Source organism: Lithobates pipiens, unplaced genomic scaffold, assembly GCF_037356315.1.
Source record: "Lithobates pipiens isolate NorthernLeopardFrog02 unplaced genomic scaffold, aLitPip1_a1.2 Scaffold_23, whole genome shotgun sequence".
Classification (NCBI taxonomy): Eukaryota; Metazoa; Chordata; class Amphibia; order Anura; family Ranidae; genus Lithobates; species Lithobates pipiens.
The window spans coordinates 67,316,249-67,338,062 of record NW_027507785.1 but is presented as its reverse complement, the minus strand read 5'-3'; the positions used below and the strand labels follow the sequence as shown (position 1 = coordinate 67,338,062).

The 21,814-nt window shown below is 41.1% G+C and overlaps 1 protein-coding gene across 3 annotated transcripts in view; it reads right to left on the bottom strand.

Annotated features, from left to right (window-relative positions):
- Positions 1 to 21,814, bottom strand: part of LHFPL4 (LHFPL tetraspan subfamily member 4) — a 199,983-nt gene that overhangs the window by 16,273 nt on the left and 161,896 nt on the right. Inside the window, exons 2-4 of one of the 3 annotated variants that reach the window (XR_013262289.1) lie at positions 9,664 to 9,900; positions 5,642 to 5,768; positions 1,511 to 2,421 (exon numbers count right to left, since the gene is read on the bottom strand). Coding sequence is in view for 2 of the 3 variants with exons in the window: in XM_077451803.1 (XP_077307929.1) it covers positions 2,418 to 2,421; positions 5,642 to 5,768; positions 9,664 to 9,900 (368 nt within the window). In the remaining variant the exon portion in view is untranslated. Of the gene's footprint in view, positions 1 to 1,097; positions 2,422 to 5,641; positions 5,769 to 9,663; positions 9,901 to 21,814 lie in introns of those variants that run through there. The other 2 variants (XM_077451803.1, XM_077451804.1) reach the window with 2 other exon arrangements.

Here is a 21,814-nt window from a genome sequence, read left to right as displayed (position 1 = left end):
AGTGGTTTGTAAGGGTTTACAACCACTTTAAGAACTATCTTCAGAGTAAAGAAGATCAAGGAGTCCTGAAAGTGATAGTTTATCCCCTGCAGAGCGTGGATCTCAACATCACCATGGAGTCTTCTGTCTGAGATTAATGAAGAAACAGAAGGATTTGCCTACATCCACAAAAGATCTGATTAGTTCTCCAAGATATTTGGAACAACCTACCTGCTGAGTTCCTTCAAAAACTGTGTGTAAGTAGACCTAGAAGAATTTATGCTGTTTTGAAGGCAAAGGGTGGTCACACCAAATGTTGATTTGATTTGGATTTCTCTTCATTTACTTTCCATTTTGTTAATTGATAAAAAAATAAACTATTAACACTTCTATTTCTCAAAGCAATCTTCATTTACAGCATTTTTTCACACCTGCCTAAAACTTTTGCACAGTACTGTATATTATATACAAATATAAATGTTTAAAGATGCATTAACAAATAAAGAACTGCATTCATTTGTGTCTTTTATATCTGTCCAGCGTTTAGCGCTGAGGCTGGTTTCACACTGCTGCGGCAGCGAGAACCGGATGTGATTCGCACCGTACTGCAGTGCAAATCACATCCGATCTCTGTGCGATGCGAGTTCAGCCATACAGATAGTATGGCTGAATTCGCATCGCACCCACCGCAAACTCGCACAGGACCCTTTTTTTGATCCGCAGCAGAATCAGATCGCATGGGTGTTCACACCATGCGATCCGATTCCTGTCCGAGTTTGCAGATCGCACTGCGATATGTGAACTGATCTGGGGGTGTCATTAAGGTTTCACTGACACTCCCAGCAGTCCGCATAGGGCAGTGTGAACTGCCGGCGGGAGGCATGCGATGCGGGAAAACGCCGCAGATTTGCAGCGTTCCTGCATCGCTCCGGTGTGAACCCAGCCTGAAGGATGTTTTTAAATATTTGCCTGGTGTTCTACCTTTGTATATGAATAGATGGTTGATGTTTTTAACCACAACATTATTCTGTTCCAGTACTTCATGTTCTTCAAACATATAATATATTACATTTAGCCTGGCATTATTTTGGATAATCGGGGAAGGATTGAGTACAAGATCAGCAAGATTTACTTTATATCTGTTCTTTCATGTTCTGGGAGCATGACACAGTGCAAATGACAAAAATTATAAAAAAAACAGTATAAAAAAAAACTAATGGTGGAAATTTTTCGTCAAGAATTTTATGTTGCACAAAAAAAATAAAAATAAAAAATAAAAAAAAAGCACAGTGATGGAAACACACCACAAAAAAAATCCTTTCCACAGCTTCTATACATTACCCCCCTCCATATGGCAATTTATATACATCTCACATTAATTCTCTGTCAATATTTAAAGATTTGAAGTGATCCCATTGGGCTGATCTTTAGAATCTTTCATAAAGCTCTGACGATAAAGCTGCAATAAATTATCATTTTTTTTTTTTTTCGTAAAGGACGCCAAATTCTTCCTGCTGCCGCTTCCACCCACCAGCTCTGTGTCTCTCAGACCGCCGCTCTGGTTCCGTTACCCCCACGGATAACAAGACAATGCACTCAACTTTTTCGGAGTCTGTAAAGAACACGTCAAACAAAATTGCTTATTTTTACCCTGTTGCGAGAAGTTTTTTTTTTTGTTTGTTTTTTTTTTTTTTGTACGAGCAATGTCAATGTAAAAATAAGAAATAAATAGTTTTCATGGCACTGTACAAAAGGCATTTGCTGAAATCAGGCCCGCGCACAGTTTAGCCAAAGTAACGCCTATAAGGCTTTGTTCATAATGTACATATATGTACAAAGTTCTCTGATTTATCTAAATGGAAAAAAAAAAAATTCTCTTTTTTTTCAGGCAAGGTGGGGAAATACGTCTATAGAGATTTGTTTTCATAAGTAGAAATGCTTTGATTTTTCTTTATTATAAAATTGGAACATATTTCTTATAGGGTTCTTATTCAGCACCCTTTTGCAATATTTTTTTTTTTTTCTTTACAGCGATGGCAAGTAGAAAGATGGTGGGGTAAAAAGTCTTAATTAATAGCATCATTACAAGTGATGGTTGAGTACATCCACGGTGGCGTGTAGGGTGTAGGGAACGGGTGTGCTGTTGCTGGTTCTTCCATAGCAGAAGGGGGGTTGGGGGAGGGGGGGGGAGGGAGTCTTGGTTTGGTGGAGCAGGCACCGTTTTGGTGGAAGAAAAGCTCTCTTCAAGGCTGAGATGCAGAACCAGGCTTCACCGGTGGTGGGAGGGTGGAGAAGGGTTCAAGGCAGTGTGGCAGAGGGCAGCAATACAAGAATCGTAGGGCAACAATACCAATGGGGTAAGATGGCTGACAGCCTGAAGACATTCCTGCGTTGGTGAAGGTATCCCGTTTCCCCCTTTGAATTTCATCTATTTAATATCATCTGTGGAAAGAACACAATATTTTTTATTATAACAGGTTACCATCACATTCTATGACTTCAGTCCAGTGATTTGTTAATTTTGGGTGGAAGCCAACTGGGAAAAGCTGTTTGCATTTCTTTTCATTGGTTATTTTTGGGAGACAGTTATTTCTTTAGATAAATAAGGGCAATAACAACATGTTCAAATCCTTAACAAGAACTAAAAACACGTTTGCACAGTCTAAATTGATGCTTATTTATTGGATAGGTTCCAATGCAAACCTGTGCTCAGCCTACGCTTTACCAGAAGGTGGCGCCCTAAGTCCAGTTGTCATTCCAGATACAAGTTTTAACGTATTGAAAATTTCCTTTTTTCATACGATTCTTGAATTCACATCTTTGCGCTGACTTTGGGGTATATTGCTAAACACAAGATGGGATCATAATTTTATATTTACATCTTTTCTATACTTTAAAAATGATCAGTTTATAGCCTTAATATTTGCTCAACTTTTTTGTATATATATATATATATATATATATATATATATATATATATATATATATATATATATATACTTATCCTTTAAATTTTTTTTTTTTTAATATATACATTCTTTTTATACTTTAACAATTATTTTACATTTACTGTACATCCTTCTGTATGTTAAAAATTATTTTAATATTTAAATCCTTTACGTATAATTTTTTATATTTACACCATTTATAAACCTGAAAGTACAAAGTTATATATTTAAATCTTATATACACTTTAAACATAATTTTTATAGTAACTTCCTTTACAAGCTTTATCATAATTTTTTTTAAATTTACATCTCTTACATGTTTTAAAGATTCCTTTTTGTATTTATACACTATATTACCAAACGTATTGGGATGCCTTTACACGCACATGCGGTATCACATGCAATAGAAGTCAATGTGGAACGAATTATCTTTGTTTCCATTGACTTCTATGAAGAAACTCGCTTTGATATGCGATTGCTTTGGATTACAAGCATTCTCCTGGAATGGATTATGCTCATAATCCAAGGTTCCACTGTACACTATATTACCAAAAGTATTGGGATGCCTGCCTTTACATGCACATGAACTCCCAGTCTTAGTCCGTAGGGTTCAATATTGAGTTGGCCCACCCTTTGCAGCTAAAACAGCTTCAACTCTTCTGGGAAGGCTGTCCACAAGGTTTAGGAGTGTGTCTATGGGAATGTTTGACCATTCTTCCAGAAGCGCATTTGTGAGGTCAGGCGCTGATGTTGGTCGAGAAGGCCTGGCTCGCAGTCTCCGCTCTAATTCATCCCAAAGGTGTTCTATCTGGTTGAGGTCAGTCAAATTCCTCCACCCCAAACTCGCTCATCCATGTCTTTGTGGACCTTGCTTCGTGCACTGGTCCAAATCATTTGGTGGAGGGGGGATTATGGTGTGGGGTTTGTTTGTCAGAGGTTGGGCTTGGCCCCTTAGTTCCAGTGAGAGAACGCTTAAGGTGTCAGTGTACCAAGATATTTTGAACAAGTTCATGCTCCCAACTTTGTGGAAACAGTTTGGGGATGGCCCCTTCCTGTTCCAACATGGCTGCGCACCAGTGCACAAAGCAGAACCATAAAGACATGGATGAGGGACTTTGGAGTAGAGGAACTTGACTGGCCTGCACAGAGTCCTGAGCTAAATCTGATAGAACACCTTTTGAGGTCACGTGTGTGTAAAGGCAGGAATCCCAATACTTTTGGTAAAATAGTATATCTTTTAAATATAATTTTTATATTAACTTTCTTTTACATAATTTAAACATATTTTTTATTTACATCCCTTAGATAATGTAAAGATTCTTTTTTGTATCTACAGCTTTTATATACTTCAAATATAATTCAAATATAATTTTTAGATTAACATTCTTTACATATATTATAGATGTGCAGGAGTGACGGCATCACAGCTCGGCCATTCATACGACCGAAGCCCATGAACCTGGAAGGAAGACCTGGTGAAGACGGAAGCGCCTACATCAGTGACAGAGTGCCGCTGGAAGGCTTTGTTTTCAGGTAAGTCTGTCATAATGTGCTAGTATGAGGTGCATACTAGCATATTATGAAATAAGCTGCCCGGGGCCCCTTTTATTTTTTTTTATTTTTTCTGCAGGTTACTACCGCTTTAAAGATTTAAACATTTTTTTTTTGCATCTATATCCTTTATATACTTTAAAGTAACATTCTTTACATATTTTGTACATTATTATTTATATTGACGTGTTTTATGTACTTAATTTTTTTTTTATATTTACATTCTCTACATACATTAAAATATTTTTATTTTTACGTCCTTTAAACATTCATTTTTATATTTACACCCCGTACATACATTAAAGATTTTTTTTTATTTTAAATATTCTTTATTTAATAGGAAAGAATTTAATATTTTGCATTTAAGCATACAGATAATATCAACATTCACTGTAACAGAAAAACAAAAACAAAGCTAGTAAAAGAACATTAATGAATAATGTGTTACATAGTAGTGAAATTCCACAGACCAAAACGTGAAGATTAGATATGTAATAAAAGTAATGGGAAGTAACAATGAAAAATAAATAAATAAACAAACAAACAAATAAATAAATAAATGACAAGAGCGGAGGGGGCATATGGTAGGGGATAATGGGTAACGTAGGTAGCAAGCATCCAGAATGATAATTGTCATAATTCATCAACTGGTTTTAATTAAAGCCTTTTCCTCATCCGAGTACTTAAAGGTATTCCAATGAAACCATGTTTTACTGTTTTTCTGTAATCTGCAGGTCGATTATGGGATGAGAGTATTAGGTCTTCCATTGCATTAATATCTTCAATCTTTGACAACCATAGTGAGAGAGTAGGAGGGTGTGGGTCTCTCCATTTTGAAGAAATACATCATTTAGGGGCGTTAATGAGGTGCCGCAAAACAGATTATTTTTTACATTTATATAATTTAAATGTTTATATTAATATCCTTTACATATTCTGGACATTAATATTTATATTAAGATGCTTTACTTACTTTAAAAATATGTTTATATATTTATATCCAACGTGATTTATTTTTTAGTTTTACATTTTTTAAATTTAAAAATTTAAAAATGCTTTATTACGTTTTCAAGTCTAAACATGTACAGTATTCAGAGACAGTGGCGGCTGGTGCTAAACATTTTGGGGGGGGCGCAAACAAATCCCTCCAGGTCCGCACTCACCGGAGGATGCCTTGCGTTCCACGTGACGAGAAGCTGGAATCCGGAAGTGACGTGATGACGAATATTGATTCGCTAAAATCAAAAGTGGGAGGGTTCGGGGCGCAGTGCTCTGCACCCCGAGGACAACCTGAAACAAGCCAATTAGAGCCTCAGCCTCATATCACATGATTTTCAAAAATTTACGGACCTAACAGACACTCATTAGTCCGGCGCCCCGCACAGTGTACACACATATGAACAATTTATTTCTTAATGATTGATAATATGACTAACAGTTTTTAACATATTAAAGTAGCTTTCTTCTTTGGCAAACTAACTTTGGGAACTTTGGGGGGGAGGGGGGTGCCCCCTGTGGACTGGCCGCCACTGTTCAGAGAAGAAAAAAGAAGGGGTCGTGGAATATACATCTTTGTGAATAGCAATTGTTTGCAGTACATTGACTGGTAAACAATTGTGGAACAAGATCTGGTAACATTATGTTCACCAAACATGAGAGCCTTCTATAGTTCATCTGATCCTTGATCAGCTATACAATGGTGTATAAGCATTTAGAAGCAGGTCACAGGGTAGGTCTAGTTGGCATAGGTGTATTAAGGTGGGGTCCTAGACTATACAGAGATCAGGATCTCTCAGGTCCCTGATTATGAGCATATAACTCACATAGGCAACAAGAATGGGGAATACGGTTGCCACTGAAGGTAAGAAAGGATGGGGGGCCCACTCTTTCCTTCTGATGAGGCAATTTGCATGTTTAGCCTTTTGCATATCCTTTGTAAATACTGTTTCAGTTGATGTCTGGACCTACTGTGATTCTAGTAAGCCAATCCTGTATTGTACAAGCCTGTTTGTACTGTCTGAATGCCTCACTATTATATGATGTCTTCTCAATAAAACCAACCTTGTTGTTAAAAGAAAGGATGGGGGGAATTTATGTCCCATGCAGTGGGGCTGTGCATGTGTTAATGGGTGAGTGGAGATACACATCCTGCAATCCTCCCTGCACAAGACTGGTCCCTGTGGTTCCTACCCCACCCCCCCTCCCCCCCAGCGGTCTTGACTAGTGGACTGTTCCAGACGTTATCACCCCCAGAGTAGGCTCCAAAGACCATGAACAGTCCACTTCCAAAGACCGTGAACAGTCCACATCCCAATTCCATGGACATTCTAGCTCCAAAGACCATGAACAGTCCACCTCCAAAGACCATTAACAGTCCACCTCCAAAGACCATGAACAGTCCACCTCCAAAGACTATGAACAGTCTACCTCCAAAGACCATGAACAGTCCACGTCCAAAGACTATGAACAGTCCACCTCCAAAGACCATGAACAGTACCATGTGGGAGCACTGTTTTTTCGAATGATCGAAGGATCAGGTGAGTATAAGCTTTCTGCTCACCCCTAGACCAAAATGTTTAGGTCCGGAGTTGGGCTTTAAAGTGGTTGTAAACCCTTACAAACCACTTTGACCTACAGGTAAGCCTAGATTAAGGCTTACATGTAGGTCCAAGAAATATCTCCTAAACCTATATGGTTTAGGAGATATTTGCCCGAAAACGGGCACCGCTGTCTACGGCGCATGCGCCATAGACAGTGGCGCGCAGGCGCACTGAGCGCGGCATTTCCAAGAATGGAGCTGCCGCGCGTGTCGACTCCCGTGCGCATGCGCGGGAGTGACGTCATCGCGGCTTCGCCGAATGACAGCGGCGGAGCTGCGAGACGCCACCAACAAGATGGATGCGGCGGACTACAGGGGACAGCGGCGATTTCGCTGGCTCCTGTGTCAGGTAAGTGACACATAATGGACTACTATGTGATGCATAGTAGTCCATTATGCTTTGCCTTTGCAGGGAATGAAAGAGGAAGTAAACTCATCAGGGTTTACTTCCTCTTTAACCTCCTTATTGGTATTCTTCCCGAGTGTGGCTCGGGGTGAATTTTCACTACCAAAAGTGGTAACCCCGAGCCACACTCGGGATTGAATTGCAGTATTCTGGGAAAGTGACTTACCTTGTCCCCAGGATCCTGCGATGTCCACCAGCTGTGTCCATGGGCTGTGTCCTCCACCCGATGTACTGTGTGCCGGGCTCTGTTCTCTGCGAGTGTTGTGACGCATGGGAACGGAGCCTGGTGCCAAATTCAAAAAGTGCAAAAAACATAACACATACAGTGCACTGTATTCTTACAGATTACATTACTGTATCAAATCATTTCACATCCCTTTTGTCCCTAGTGCTTTGTCCAATGCCCTGCATGCACTTTTATATTATATATAATGTTCTTTCTGCCTGGAAACTTGAGAACATCCATGGCAACCAAAAAGCGCCTCTTTACGTCAGAAGCGATTTTAGACCAGATAGAAAACAGCGATAGTAAATTAGAATTACTTGCATAATTGAGTGATAGTGATTCGTGGGGAAATTCGTCATCAAACACTGAAAGGTACGACAGCGACAATTCTGCGACTGAGCAAATTTCAGTGTTTTTGATTTAATTACATTATAGAATACATTTTATTATTATTATTATATTATTATTTGCTATAATTATTTATAGTTAGTTATTTATTATATTATAATTTATGATTTTGTGTTTCAAACTTTATCATACCCGAGATGTCTACTAGACTGTTGTTTGGACAGATTTAAGTGAGTTATTCCTAAGAATTACAGGCCTACAATATAAAATGCCAAATTTCCATGCAAAACAATGTACCGCTTTGAGATGCAAAAATCTGACATAACCATACCGCCAGGTAGGTTAAACATTGTTTCGTTTATAAAACATAATTTATTTAATATATTTGTTTATATGTTTGATATACCTATATTTTTTATTTAAATATTTAAATCCTTTATATTGTATTTATGTTTTAATATGTACCCATTTCACATGAAAACACACTATATTGTCAAAAGAATTGAGGGGGGTGGCTCCTTCCTGTTCCAACGTGACTGCGCACAGGTAAACAAATCAAGGTCCATAAAGACATGGATGAGTGAGTTTGGGGTGGAGGAACTTGACTGGCCTGCACAGAGTCTCTACCTCAAACCGATAGAACACCTTTGAGATGTATTAAAGCAAAGATTGTGAGCCAGGCCTCCTCGTCCAACATCAGTGCCTGACCTCACAAATCTACTTCTGGAAGAATGGTCAAACATTCCCATAGACAATCCTAAACCTTGTGGACGGCCTTCCCAGAAGAGTTGAAGCTGTTATAGCTGCAAAGGGTGGGCCAACTCAATATTGAACCCTACGGACTAAGACTGGGATGCCATTAAAGTTTATGTGCGTCTAAAGGCAGGCGTGACAATATTTTTGCTAATATAGTGTACAGTGGAGCCTTGGATTATGAGCATAATCCTTTCCAGGAGAATGCTTGTAATCCAAAGCACTCGCATATCAAATCGAGTTTCCCCTTAGAAGTCAACGGAAATGAAGATAATTCGTTTCACACTGACTTCTATTGCATGCAATACCGCATATGGCCAGAGGTGGGGGGCACCGGAGAGACTTGGAAATACTCGGAAACCCTCGGTAAGGTTCGGAAACACTCGGGAACCGAGTATTTCCGAGTGTTTCCGAGTATTTACAAGTGTTTCAGAGTATTTCTGAACGTCTCAGAGTGTCCCCAGTGCCCCACACCTCTGGCCAAATGTGGTACTGCACACCGCAGAGGCTTGAATCCTGCTCGTTTTGCGAGACAACACTCGCAAACCGATTCAAGAATTAAAAAAAAATAATAGCTGGTATTGTAAAACGCTGGTTAACCCCCGTTACTCACAATCTGAGGTTCCACTGTATCTTCAGTTCATGAATTACACTGATTAGCTTAGCTCTTGCTCCATTGGGATTGGTTCGCACATCATTATTACCTACCATGACCCGTGTATGGGGTAAATGCTTAAACTGTTGTCCCAGCCTCATGTCGGCTGGAAAGCCAGTTCTCGCATCTGCCCCGTCCACAGCTAATGGCCCACGATGGTCCTTGGCCATCACACAACCGGTTAGTAGCCCCTTTTACCTTTGTTATCTGCCTTCAGCTCTTCGTGTAGCAAGTCGTTCTGTCTGTTGCCCAGGACAAAGGCCAGGAAGGAGAGGATGAGGGCGTTTAAGATGCCGATGATGGCCAGTATGTAGGCCCAGCGAATGGAGCAGTCTCCGAGAGAGTATTTCCCAGTTTTGTCTCCGCACATGTCTCTGATCGTCTCAGCGTCCCACCCATCCGGAAATATCATGCAGGCAAGCACCAGGCACAGAGCTGCAAAAATAATAATTATAACATTAATCATGGGGTGTCTGTTTTTAACAAGGCCCCATAGTAAAATCATAACTTCTTAACTTACTATTCTCATTAAATGCGCTCCTGATATTACTATCACCATGTAAAGATAATTACTAATATGGCGGTAAAAAAAATTAAACGGAAGCCCCCTAAAGAGTATCTAATCCCAATAACAAAAATATCATTTATAACAGCTTACTGGTCCTTAAGGCGGTATTAAACTCAAATTCAAAGACGCAATATATTGTAGCTTACCAATTATTAGGTGTGGTAGCTGCTAGAGGTACACCGAATGAAAATTTAGGGAGCGAAACTAAAAAAGTTTATTTTAAATAAATATATATATATATATATTTTTCATATATAATTGTATTATATTCCACTTTTAAGTAATATCATGGATTTAACATTTCACCCCCCGGAACATTTGGCTGCTGAATGACCGGGCCATTTTTTTGCGATTCGGCACTGCGTCGCTTTAACTTACAATTACGCAGTCATGTGACGTTACACCCAAAAAACATTGACATCTTTTTTTTCCCCCACAATTGGAGCTTTCTTTTGGTGGTATTTGATCGCCTCTGCAGTTTTTATTTTTTGCACTGTAAACAAAAAAAGAGCGTACATTTTGAAAAAAAAAAACACAATATTTTGTACTTTTTGCTATAATAAATATCCCCATTTTTGTTTTTAAAAAAGTTAATTTTTTCTCAGTTTAGGCCGATATATATATATTATATATATATATATATATATATATATATATATATATATATATATATATATGATATATATATATATTCTTCTACATATTTTTGGTTAAAAAAAATCGCAATAAGCGTATATTGATTGGTTTGCGCAAAATTATAGCGTCTACAAAATAGGGGATAGATTTAAAGGATTTTTATTTATTTTTTACTAGTAATGACGGCGAGCTGCAATTTTTATTGGGACTGCGACATTATGGTGGACACATTGGACACTTTTGAAATTTTTTTTGGGACCATTGGCATTTATACAGCGATCAGTGCTATAAAAATGCATTGATTACTGTAAAAATGTCACTGGCAGGGAATGGGGTTAACACTAGGGGGCGATCAAGGGGTTAACTGTGTTCCCTGTGTGTGTTTCTAACTGTAGGGGGAGGGGACTGACCTAGGGGAAATGACAGATCATTATTCCTAGCTATTAGGAACTTACGATCTGTCACTCCTCACAGAACAGGGATTTGTGTTTACACACACACGTACCTGTTCTGCATCTCCTGCCCGCGATCGCTCATGTCTGGCGGTCATCGCGACCGTTGGCCACAAGCATCAGCACCCCCTGCTGTGCCTCCGGCGGCGCTCAAGCGCCTGCTATCCCGAGAGCCGATGCATAGCTGCGACGGCTCACGAGATCGTGCCGACCTGCCGCATTATAATGATGGCTGCTGGTTGGCAAGCGATTAAAGGAATATGTATTTATTGTTGGTCATTACTGACCAGCAAAAAAAGAGAAATTCATCCCTTTAAATTCTATGTATGTCTTCATACCGGTCCCTTGTGCTTTTGTTGTGATGGTAAAAATCTTGCTTGCTGCATTTCTGGTCAGTTAAAAAAAAGGGAAACCAAGAACACGCCTCCCTGTTGAAAACGCAGCAAAAATGCAACAATAATGCACCCGTGTTATGTTTCTGATGCGGGTTTTAAGTCACATGACCTATGAAAAACACACCATAAGCACAGGAAAATCGTGGTAAAATCGCAGCAAATTCGCAGTAAAATCACGGCAAAATCATGTGCGTTTTCGGTGCTATTATCGGCACCTTTTTCTTCATCAGCAAAATGCCGAAGAAACACCATTTGTTTCGACCACCGTTTTCTTTTTTTAGGCCCCCTTCTGTTTGATCTGACCACTAACACACCTGCTGTAGTGCCTCCACTCTGGATGAAAGTTCACAGGGGGCACAGCAGACAGCAGCATTGTCAGTTTGGGGGGAGGGGAATGTTAGATGTACTAGCAGATTTTAATATATTAGCAAACTGAAGCCAAACACCAGCTCTCACTTTATAATTAGTCACAGGAAACAGTTTTTTTATGTTTTTGGGATAAAGGTTTTACATGAATACATACAAGCTGATTATTGTAAACACCAGTGCCAGTAATACATTGTTTGTCTCTTCCCTGCAAACTGATACATCTGCAGGAAAGCTTGTTCTATTGACAAACAAAAAAAAAAGAATTTACTGGCTATATCACCAGACGAAAATAGAAGAAAGAAAGCCTAAGAAAAAAAAAAGGAATGCAGCCATCACATCACTAAGAATTGGTGAGCTGCAATATAATAAATGCTTGCTTTTGGGTTTATTACTGCTTTAAATGAGGTGGCTGCATTGGTTTTCATTTTTCATTTTTTTTCTCATTAATTTCACCTGGTAATTCATTGACTAACTCACTTCCTGTCCTATAGTGACTACGTTCACTTACTCCCCTGTGCCAGTGATGGGAAGCATGGTCATCACCCAGGCTGGACTTCAAACATGTAATCTCCATTACATAAAGCAGCGAGGAGATAAGTCCTTTTTTTTATCGGTGAGTACGAGTACCGATACCCTCGGTCAAGTACTCGCCAATACTGAGTACCGATACTATGCGGTGCAATTTGCATCAGTACAAAAAACCTGGCACAAATTGTCCTGTAAAGACTCGCCTGCGATTTGAACAGGAATACGATGCCATTCCGGTGTCTTGTCTAATAACGTCCTCCATCGGATAGTGTCCGCTGTGTACTGCGCATGCGCAGTACACAGCAACACAGATTTCGAAAATTGGCCGAGGATGAACGGCGCCTGCGCCGTGAGTCCAGGGTCTATCCCCACTATCCAAGTGGACATAGAGTAAGAATAAAAAAGAGCCGAGCGCAGCGAGGCCGAGCCCGAAGCGTGGCGAGCGAAGCTCGCCCGCGAGGGGCCCTTTAATACTCGCAACCCTATGTCCGCTTGGATGGTGGGGCTACCACCTCCACTCACTGCGCAGGCGCCGTTCAGCTTCAGAAATTTTCCGAAGCTTCGTCTGCTCCGTACTGCGCATGCGCAGTACGGGGCGGACGCTATATGATGGCCGGACACTATACGGCAGAACACCGGCCTGAATCACATGCAATTTCCCCCCACTGCTTCTGTGTGTGTGTAGAGAAAAGGGAAAAGCTCCTTCTAGTGGGCAGTTTATTAAAAAATAATAGACCTTGCAGTACATATCTGGACAAATACTAAATCTTCATAGGTGTTCCCGTCCCACCGATGGTAGCAAATCATAGCCTCTGGAGGTGATAACAGGGCTGGGAGAGAATTTCCGGGACACCTCTGGGTATAGGGCGGAAGTGATGTCAGCTTAGGGGCAGACAGCCTGTACATCTCCTCCAACCCTGTGAGTACCTCCAGCGGCCGTGATTTCCTATCATCGGCAGGACGGGTCACCTATAAAGATTTGGCTAGATATGTACTGTGAGTTCTAACATTTTGAATAAACTGCCCACTAGATGGCACTTTTCCCTTTCTATACACACACACACCGTAGCAGTTGGGGAAATCGCATGGGATTCGGACAGGGATCGCACCACGTTCCTGTTCAAATCGCATGCAATTCTTTTCAGTGTGATTTGAGTCAATTCATTTTTCATTGATGCAAACCACACCGCAAATTTTCGGTTTCGGTATCAGGAGGCATTTGTGCGAGTACCGATACTCGCGCAAATACTTGGTATCGGCACCGATAGCGCTTTTGGTACCTCATTAGTAGGAAGATACATTTTATTGTATGTATACAATGAGAATAAAGTATTGTCTGATCTTAGCTTGTTTGTGCTTTTAATTCAGCTCAGAGGAAGACTGTATTTTTGGCAAGAGCAGCTGCTATTTTCTGTACTTGGTGCAAATGTTCTTAGACTAAAAATGAAAACTTCTGGCAGCCACCACATCTAAACTGAAATATATAAAAAAAAATTAATGGGTTTGGATATCTTTTAAGTGTATATACAATATCTTTCTAAATTTGTACTGAAATGAAAAAAGTACACATTACAGCTTAGGGCCATTATGCTTAAAGTTATGCCGCGTACACACGAGCGGACTTCTCATCGGACTGAACTTCGAAGGACTTTTTGACGGAGTTCAGACGGAGTTCCACCGAAACGGACTTGCCTACACGCGATCACACCAAAGTCCGATCGTTTAGAACGTGATGACGTACGACGGGACTAGAAAATGGAAGTTCAATAGCCAGTAGCCAATAGCTGCCCTTGCGTCGTTTTTGGTCAGTCGGAACAGCATACAGAGGAATGGTTTTCTCAATAGGGACTGGTTCTGGGGGAAAGATTTAAAACATGTTCTATTTCTAGTTCCGTCAGAATTTTAGAAAGAAAAAGTCAGATGAAGCCCACACACGATCGGAATGTCCGACAGAATGATTCCGTCTGGCCTCTTTTGCTGGAAAGTCTGGTCGTGTGTATAGGGCATTATTTTGTTGATAATATAATTCTCAATAAATATGCTGCACCACCAAATGCTCCTGTAATAAACAGAAAGCTGAAGACTCATCAGAAGCTGACATTTCTGGAAGCATCAATTTCCTCGTCCCCTGCTGTGCTCAGTGGTTCCTTCCATCGACCCCCTACATCAGTAAAGGACATAGTGTCATGGGGGTGGCAGAATAAACCATTGAGCACTGTGGGGGCCAGAGGTCTGACATTCCTGGAAGTGTCAGTTCCAATTATTCTACAATACGGAGACTGATTGAAGCGGTTGTAAACTACAGTTGGTGGGAAAAAAAATCCCTGCAAGGCAATGTCATAATGTGCTAGTATGCATCACAGCATACTAGCACATTATGAGACACCTACTTACTACTAAGAGGGCTTCCATCTTCACCCGGTCAGCCTTCCGGGTTTGCGGCCTCCGGCTACATGAGCGGAGGGCAATGATGTCACTCCCACACATGCGTGTGGGAGCTGTCATTTACAGCATGGGCTTTGAAGGACTGGCACTGCACCGGTGTCAGGGATGCGCCCAGACCTTCCTTCTCTGAGCTGGTCGCTCAGCTGTCGGCTAATTGCTAGCTCCCATCTCTCCATGGTGACTCACCTGTTGATGATATCCTGCTCGTCAGTCCTGCCTACTTAAGTCGTCCAGTCCAGATGATCTCTGCCTTTGCCTTGGTCACATCTCTAGAGAAGCTCTCCTGTGTCCCTGTTAAAGACTTGCTTGGCTGACATTCCTTCTGGCTCCAGATCCTGCTTGCTGTTCTACTACACTGTTCTCTAGCTCCCTGACGTTTTGGCTTGTCTGACTATCCGTTCTGGTTCCTGAACTCTGGCTATGTTTTGACTACATTTACTCTGTTTACCTTTTTTTATTATTATTAAACAAGTGTGATTTAATTGTACTTCTGTCTGTCTGATTCATGGTTTCTGCCAGCCGGTGACAGCAACGGCTGCATGCAATCTGAATATCTTCTAAACAATGCAAGTTTAGGCGATATCCACAGTACCTACAGGTAAGTCTTATTATAGGCTCACCTGTAGGTACAAGTGGTGGAACAGCGTTTACTACCACTTTAAGGCAAGCTCTTTTAGCAGTCTTAAAAACAATGAAAAAGTCTACAGTGTTTCTGCAAAACAAGCGGGTAAAGTTCTACAATAAAATTTTTATAAAATCCTTGCAAATAAAATAGTTAATCTTGAGATGATTTTATTACAGCCAAAACCAGGACTTCCTATTAAAAAATAAACTTTACTGTGGAACATGTGTCCAAAAAAGGCAAGCAAAGTGCCGGCCCTAGGACTAGTCAATATTGTAGGCTCCCTGCTGTCGATCTGTTCCCCATTACTGACTTACCATCTCTTGTTCTGTACTGTTTCTGAGTGGAGTAACTATCTGGATAGAGGAGCAGGGCTTTGCTTTCTCAAATCAGAGCTGCACCCATTATCACTGGTTGCTAATGGAGGAATGATCAAAAAGCAGCAGGAGAAGTGGAGGAAGCCCTGGTTCACAAACGGGATGAAGCAATCCTTGCTCAGCAAGTCCTCGGATATATAAATATACAAAAGCCTGTGATATTGATAACACTTAACTGTGGCAAAAATGAACTAGATCTAGGTGAAGGTGCGCTTCCCTACGCTATCCTGGTTGTCCATAAGGACAACATTGCCACCCTTGTCCGAGGGTTTTATTACAATTGTTGTGTTCTTGCATAGAGATTTCAGGGCTTCCTTTTCTTCCATAGTTAGATTCTGGGGGTTATTTTTTTTGCGTGGTAGTTTACAGATATCTCTTATTGTTTCAGATAAATCTCAGGAGTTTTGGCGACGTATGTCCAAGCATATATATATATATATAGCGTGCAGATTGGGAACCGATATCTCCCAATCTCCCAATAGGTAGACATGCTGTGCTTGTACATAACTACAAAGTACCTAAAGTTTCTTTCACTCTTCCGATCGAGGAAGAGAATGGAACAAGATCTTGCTTCAACATGAGCAAAGACGGATCTTTAGATTACAGGCCACTACCTTTCCAGGCCTGAATGAGTCCATCTCTTTTGCTCCCTTCCTAAAGGGCTTCTCCTCGGGGAAGACCCATTGAGAATGGTGCATCACAACGCGTATATTAAACACCACGACTTTTTACATCATCGGGATGTTTGTATACACTAAAAAAGATAGTACTAGACTTGTAATAAACAGTACACAGCCTTTAAGATTATTTTAATAGACTATAGAAAATAGAAATAAAAATAAAAAAAATTAAAAATACAGCATTGGTTTACACACATATTGCTCTTGTATCAATTGTTAAACTGCATTAGCATTTTTCAACTTTATTGTATTATGTTCTTTATGGACATTCCCGATATTTGTTTTTTAGATTCCCATGGTGTTCCGGAGGCCACGACTGTCTCCTCAGTGGAGGTTCTTTTCCCTATATGACTTCCTGGCAAGAAAGGGTAGCATAGAATCCTGTGCTCCCAATATGCTCCACTAGGTGGCCAACTACATTTTCAGCCACTGGAGGGAACAACTTTTTTTACCGGCGACGGAAACAATTTGACGCATGCTCGGAAGCACTGAACTTCATTTTCTCGGCTCATCGTAGTGTTGTACGTCACCGCGTTCTTGACGGTCGAAAGTTCAGAGAACTTTTGTGTGACCGTGTGTATGCAAGGAAAGTTTGAGCGAAATTCCGTTGGAAAAAACAAAAAATCCGCTCGTGTGTGTACGGGTATAACCCTTTTAATCATCACATCCTTCCACTCTGACTTTTTGTCCCCTTTACTGCTTTGTATCCTTGTTTTTGTTTTAGTGTTTGTTTTGTTTCTCTCTTTCTCCTTTACAGTACACGCTTGTCAACACACATCACACTCTCCCATACACACATGCATAATCAGCTTTTTAATCACTCACATCTTTCCACCTTGGCTCACATAATCACACATCCACATCACTACACAACCACCATTTCCCATTCTTTTCATTATATACACCACCACTCACACTGTCTTAACATATTTAAATAATATATACACATTAACAATTTATTCATTTTGGTATTAACAACTAATACTATGTTATCACTATAAGGCCTACATACATGTACAGTGAACATTGGAGATTATGCTGACCATCAATTGATAATTTGGAATTACATTTGTTTTCCCTAATATATGATATAATTATATCTTTGAGGATTTGCTGCAGGTACAGACAACCCACCCTTGCATGCCCCTAGGGGGTGCCCTAAAGTGTGACTCCTTGTAAGCCTTAATAAAGTGGAACAATATTTCTCCTCGAAGTATTGAGTGGCCAAAGAACACATGGGACCATGTGATTTTAAAAGAATTCTGGTTAGGAGATCCTCCCTTTTATACGTTCCATTGATAATTATACCTTATGTTTTCTATAAAATTGCTCATTAATTACTGTTCAATATTTGAAATGCTAAATATACGTTTTCAACAGCAAACGAACCCCTTGAAGAAGACCATGATTGTATGGGTCGAAACGTGTCGCACACTTTATACAACAGACATTCTGATATGTGATGCTGTGTATAATTTTGTGTTTGCATTCTTTGTATTTGGAATGGTATCATATCCCTCCACCAGAGCTCATATTGTAACCGTTATGCGTCTATGATATGTCAATTATCTAATACAGAATCTATTTTTAATAAATTAATTATTTGAAATGACTAACCTTGCTGCTAAAAAAGAAAAACCCGGGGAACTCATATACCCATATTTCACTTTATTCTGGCTGTGCAGCACATATCTCTCATATCATGTGTGTTCCCCGTGCTATGTAAATGAGCCCTTACTGTTCTGAGCCCCCTATAGGGTTGCTTTATCACTGATGTGTTGCAGTTTAGATGCTACGTGGGTACAGTGCAATGCATCTGCAACTTCGTGGGTTGGCTGCGCTTTACCATAGACTTCTACTATATCCTGTAGGTGTGGTGCACTTTGTGAAAGTGCACCAAAACGCCTGCAAACCTGCAGGACAGCTGCAGGTACACTGCACTGCACCCGCGGTGTGGGTAAACTGCAGGCCATCAGTGAACTTTGGCATTCCAGATGTTTTGGAACTACATTTCCCATGATGCTCAACTACACTGCAGAGTGCATGAGCATCATGGGAAATTTAGTTCCAAAACATCTGGGGTGCCAAGGCTCGCCATCACTGCCCTATACTACTATGCCCAGTGTTTTACTTCACACTGACCTAAAGATCTTTCCTGCTGCTGGCACCACTCTGGAGACCGTAAGCCGGGATAAGAGATGGCGTGTAGTAGGTATCACTCCGCATGGGGCAGTAGCCAGCATTACAGAGAAGGCATCGGCTTCTACGTCTCTTACTCCCTACTACAGCTCCAACTTTACAAGTTGTCCCTCTGCATTGCACTCTGTTTGATGCTCTGGAATGGTGGGCCAGCAAGCCCAGATCGTGGTCTACCAGTCACTTGGCCCAAATTTACTGGTAGAACGAGATCTACAGGTTCCTGCTATGAGGTGAGATCAATGCCACTATATATGAACCAAAGTTCTCTTTTCTATGTGGTACTATTTACATCTACCAAGTTAATTGGTGAAACTTCTCTTGATATACACATATAGACAATATGAGGGTTATTATATCCTCTTACATTCAATATCAGGCTGGGTTCACACTGAAGCGATGCGGGAATGCCGCAAATCCGCGGCGGGTTCCCGCATCGCATGCCTCCCGCCGGCAGTTCACACTGCCCTATGCGAACTGCTGGGAGTGTCAGTGAAAAGTTAATGACACCCCCAGATCAGTTCGCATATCGCAGTGCGATCTGCAAACTCGCACAGGAATCGGATCGCATGGTGTGAATACCCATACGATCCGATTCTGCTGCGGACCAAAAAAAGGGTCCTGTGCGAGTTTGGGGCGGGTGCGATGCGAATTCAGCCATACTATCTGTATGGCTGAACTCGCATCGCACAGAGATCGGATGTGATTTGCACTGCAGTGCGGTGCGAATCACATCCGGATCTCCCCCCGCAGCAGTGTGAACCCAGCCTTAAGGCTCCAGGCTATTTAGAGGATATGTAAACTCAAGGTTTACTCACCAACACCAACTGGTATGAAGAGATGGGGGTACATCTGTCTCTCCTCCCATCTATTAACCACATATAAAAATGAGATGAATAAGAAAAAGAGAAAGTATACGGTCTTACATAAGATATGGGCTATCTGCCTTCTGCCTTATGAAAATATCTACACAATATTGTCAAAAGTATTGGCACGCCTACCTTTACACACCCATGAACTGTAATGGCATCCCAGTCTTAGTCTGTAGGGTTTAATATTGAGTTGGCCCACCCTTTGCAGCTATAACAGCTTCATCTCTTCTGGGAAGGCCGTCCACAAGGTTTAGGAGTGTGTCTATGGGAATGCTTGACCCTTCTTCCAGAAGCGCATTTGTGAGTTCAGGCACTGATGTTGGACGAGAAGGCCTTGGCCCACAGTCTTTGACTGAATTCTCCCCCTTTCCTCGCTTCTCTCTCCTGCCTCTGAGCGAGGTAGTACACTAAGGTAAGGGAGACTCAGATGTAAGGGGTGCTCTGGGTACTCTGATGTAAGGGGGGATTTGGGAACCCTGATTTAAGGGGGACTGCTGGCAACTCTAAAGTGGGAGATTTGGTGAGCAGAAACCCCCTTTCATCAGAGTTACCCTTTACACCAGAGTCTGTGCAGAGTTTCGCCAATGGCGGTGCGCCGCTTATGTGTTCGGGTAGAGCTTGAAGAAATGGTGGCAATCTTAGAGGAGGGGGGTGGGGGGAGGAGAACATGTCAGGACAAAAATTAAAATGCAAACTTAAATGAAAATAAAATCAGAAAGTGCTCTCAAAATAAAATCACCCAAACCTAACATGTTTCACTCTTCAAATAGAGCTTCGTCAGTGGTAAGAAAGTCGAAGAAAATGAGCAACCAAGAGTAACTGAATGTCACATGGTGAAAAAAGAGAGGTCTTCGGATATAGCTTCCTCTCCAACAAGGAGAACAGTAAGCAGTACATCGGTGTGTGCAGCCAATGGTATTAGGGTGTGCACCCCAAAGCTCAAACACACAGGCATATATGTATATATTTACACTAAATTACTATGCTAAATTAATATGCTCTGTGTATGTGGCTCCAACCCTTTTCTTAAGCAGCCTAATCATTGGCTGGTGTTTGATAGCTGATGGAAAGGGGGTGAGGCCACATACACAGAGCGGCCCGCCCAGCCCCTATCCTGCTGGCTTGTATTTCATAGGCTAGCTGTTCGGTTCCGCCCACCCACGACATCAGTGCTGAGTTTTGACAGCTTGCCTCTGCAAGCAGTGACATTACATTACAGTTTCAAGCACTGAGCGGCTCTTACATGCCTCGCTGACTGCTCAGTGTGCAACTATCTCACAGGCAGAGTTCTATACCAGTGATTCTCAACCAGGGTTCCTCCAGAGGATGCTAGGGGTTCCTTCAGCATTGGGCAATTTCTGCCTCTCAGATAAGTTCCCACTCACACCATTGATCTTTTTAGCTATCTGTAAGGAGGCAATTCTTCCCAATGACCACAAGTGTAAGGACCATTCTTCCCACTGATCATCACACTAATGTATCATGAGTTGTAGATTTCAAATTTTTAGCAGGGGTTCCCTGAGACCGGAGAACTATTTCAAGGGTTCCTCTGTTTTGAAAAGGTTGAGAAAGGCTGTTCTACACAGTCTCTTGTAGCATTTTACAGCAGATCCCGGGACACACATTAGGGTGTGCCCAGGCACACCCGGCACACCCCGTTCGCACACCTATGGAGCAGTACAATAATGACGTCACCAAATCTCACATCACATCTGGTGAGAACAAACAGAGGCAGCAGTGCCTTGGAAGATCTCACACTGCAGATATACAGCTATGAGGCTACAGAACAGGAGTGCTTAATGCATTGTTATTTTTCAGGAGGAATTAAAAACAGAATGTTGATTTTTTTTTTAGATTACTGCTTAGGAACAATTAACAGTTCCCTTACAAAACAATGTAGTTGATTGGTGTAGCCATTAATCAAAAAGCATGTTTGTTAAGATCCAGAAGAATTTTCCTAGCAGTGGAGAGAAGACAAAGGTAGAATTCTGTCTGGGAGAGGTAGACATCTGCTCTTTATAGTTGTTATTATAGGGCTTTACACCCTAGAGGTTACACCAAACACATAAAACGATCCTTAGTTCTTATATAAAACAGAGCCCAGCAGAGAAGGGAAAATGTCTCTATTCTACAGAAGGCTTGTAAAATCGGTAGAGAGATTCCCCAGTGTTACTTTGTCAACTGACATAATTCTGTGTTCTATAAAGAA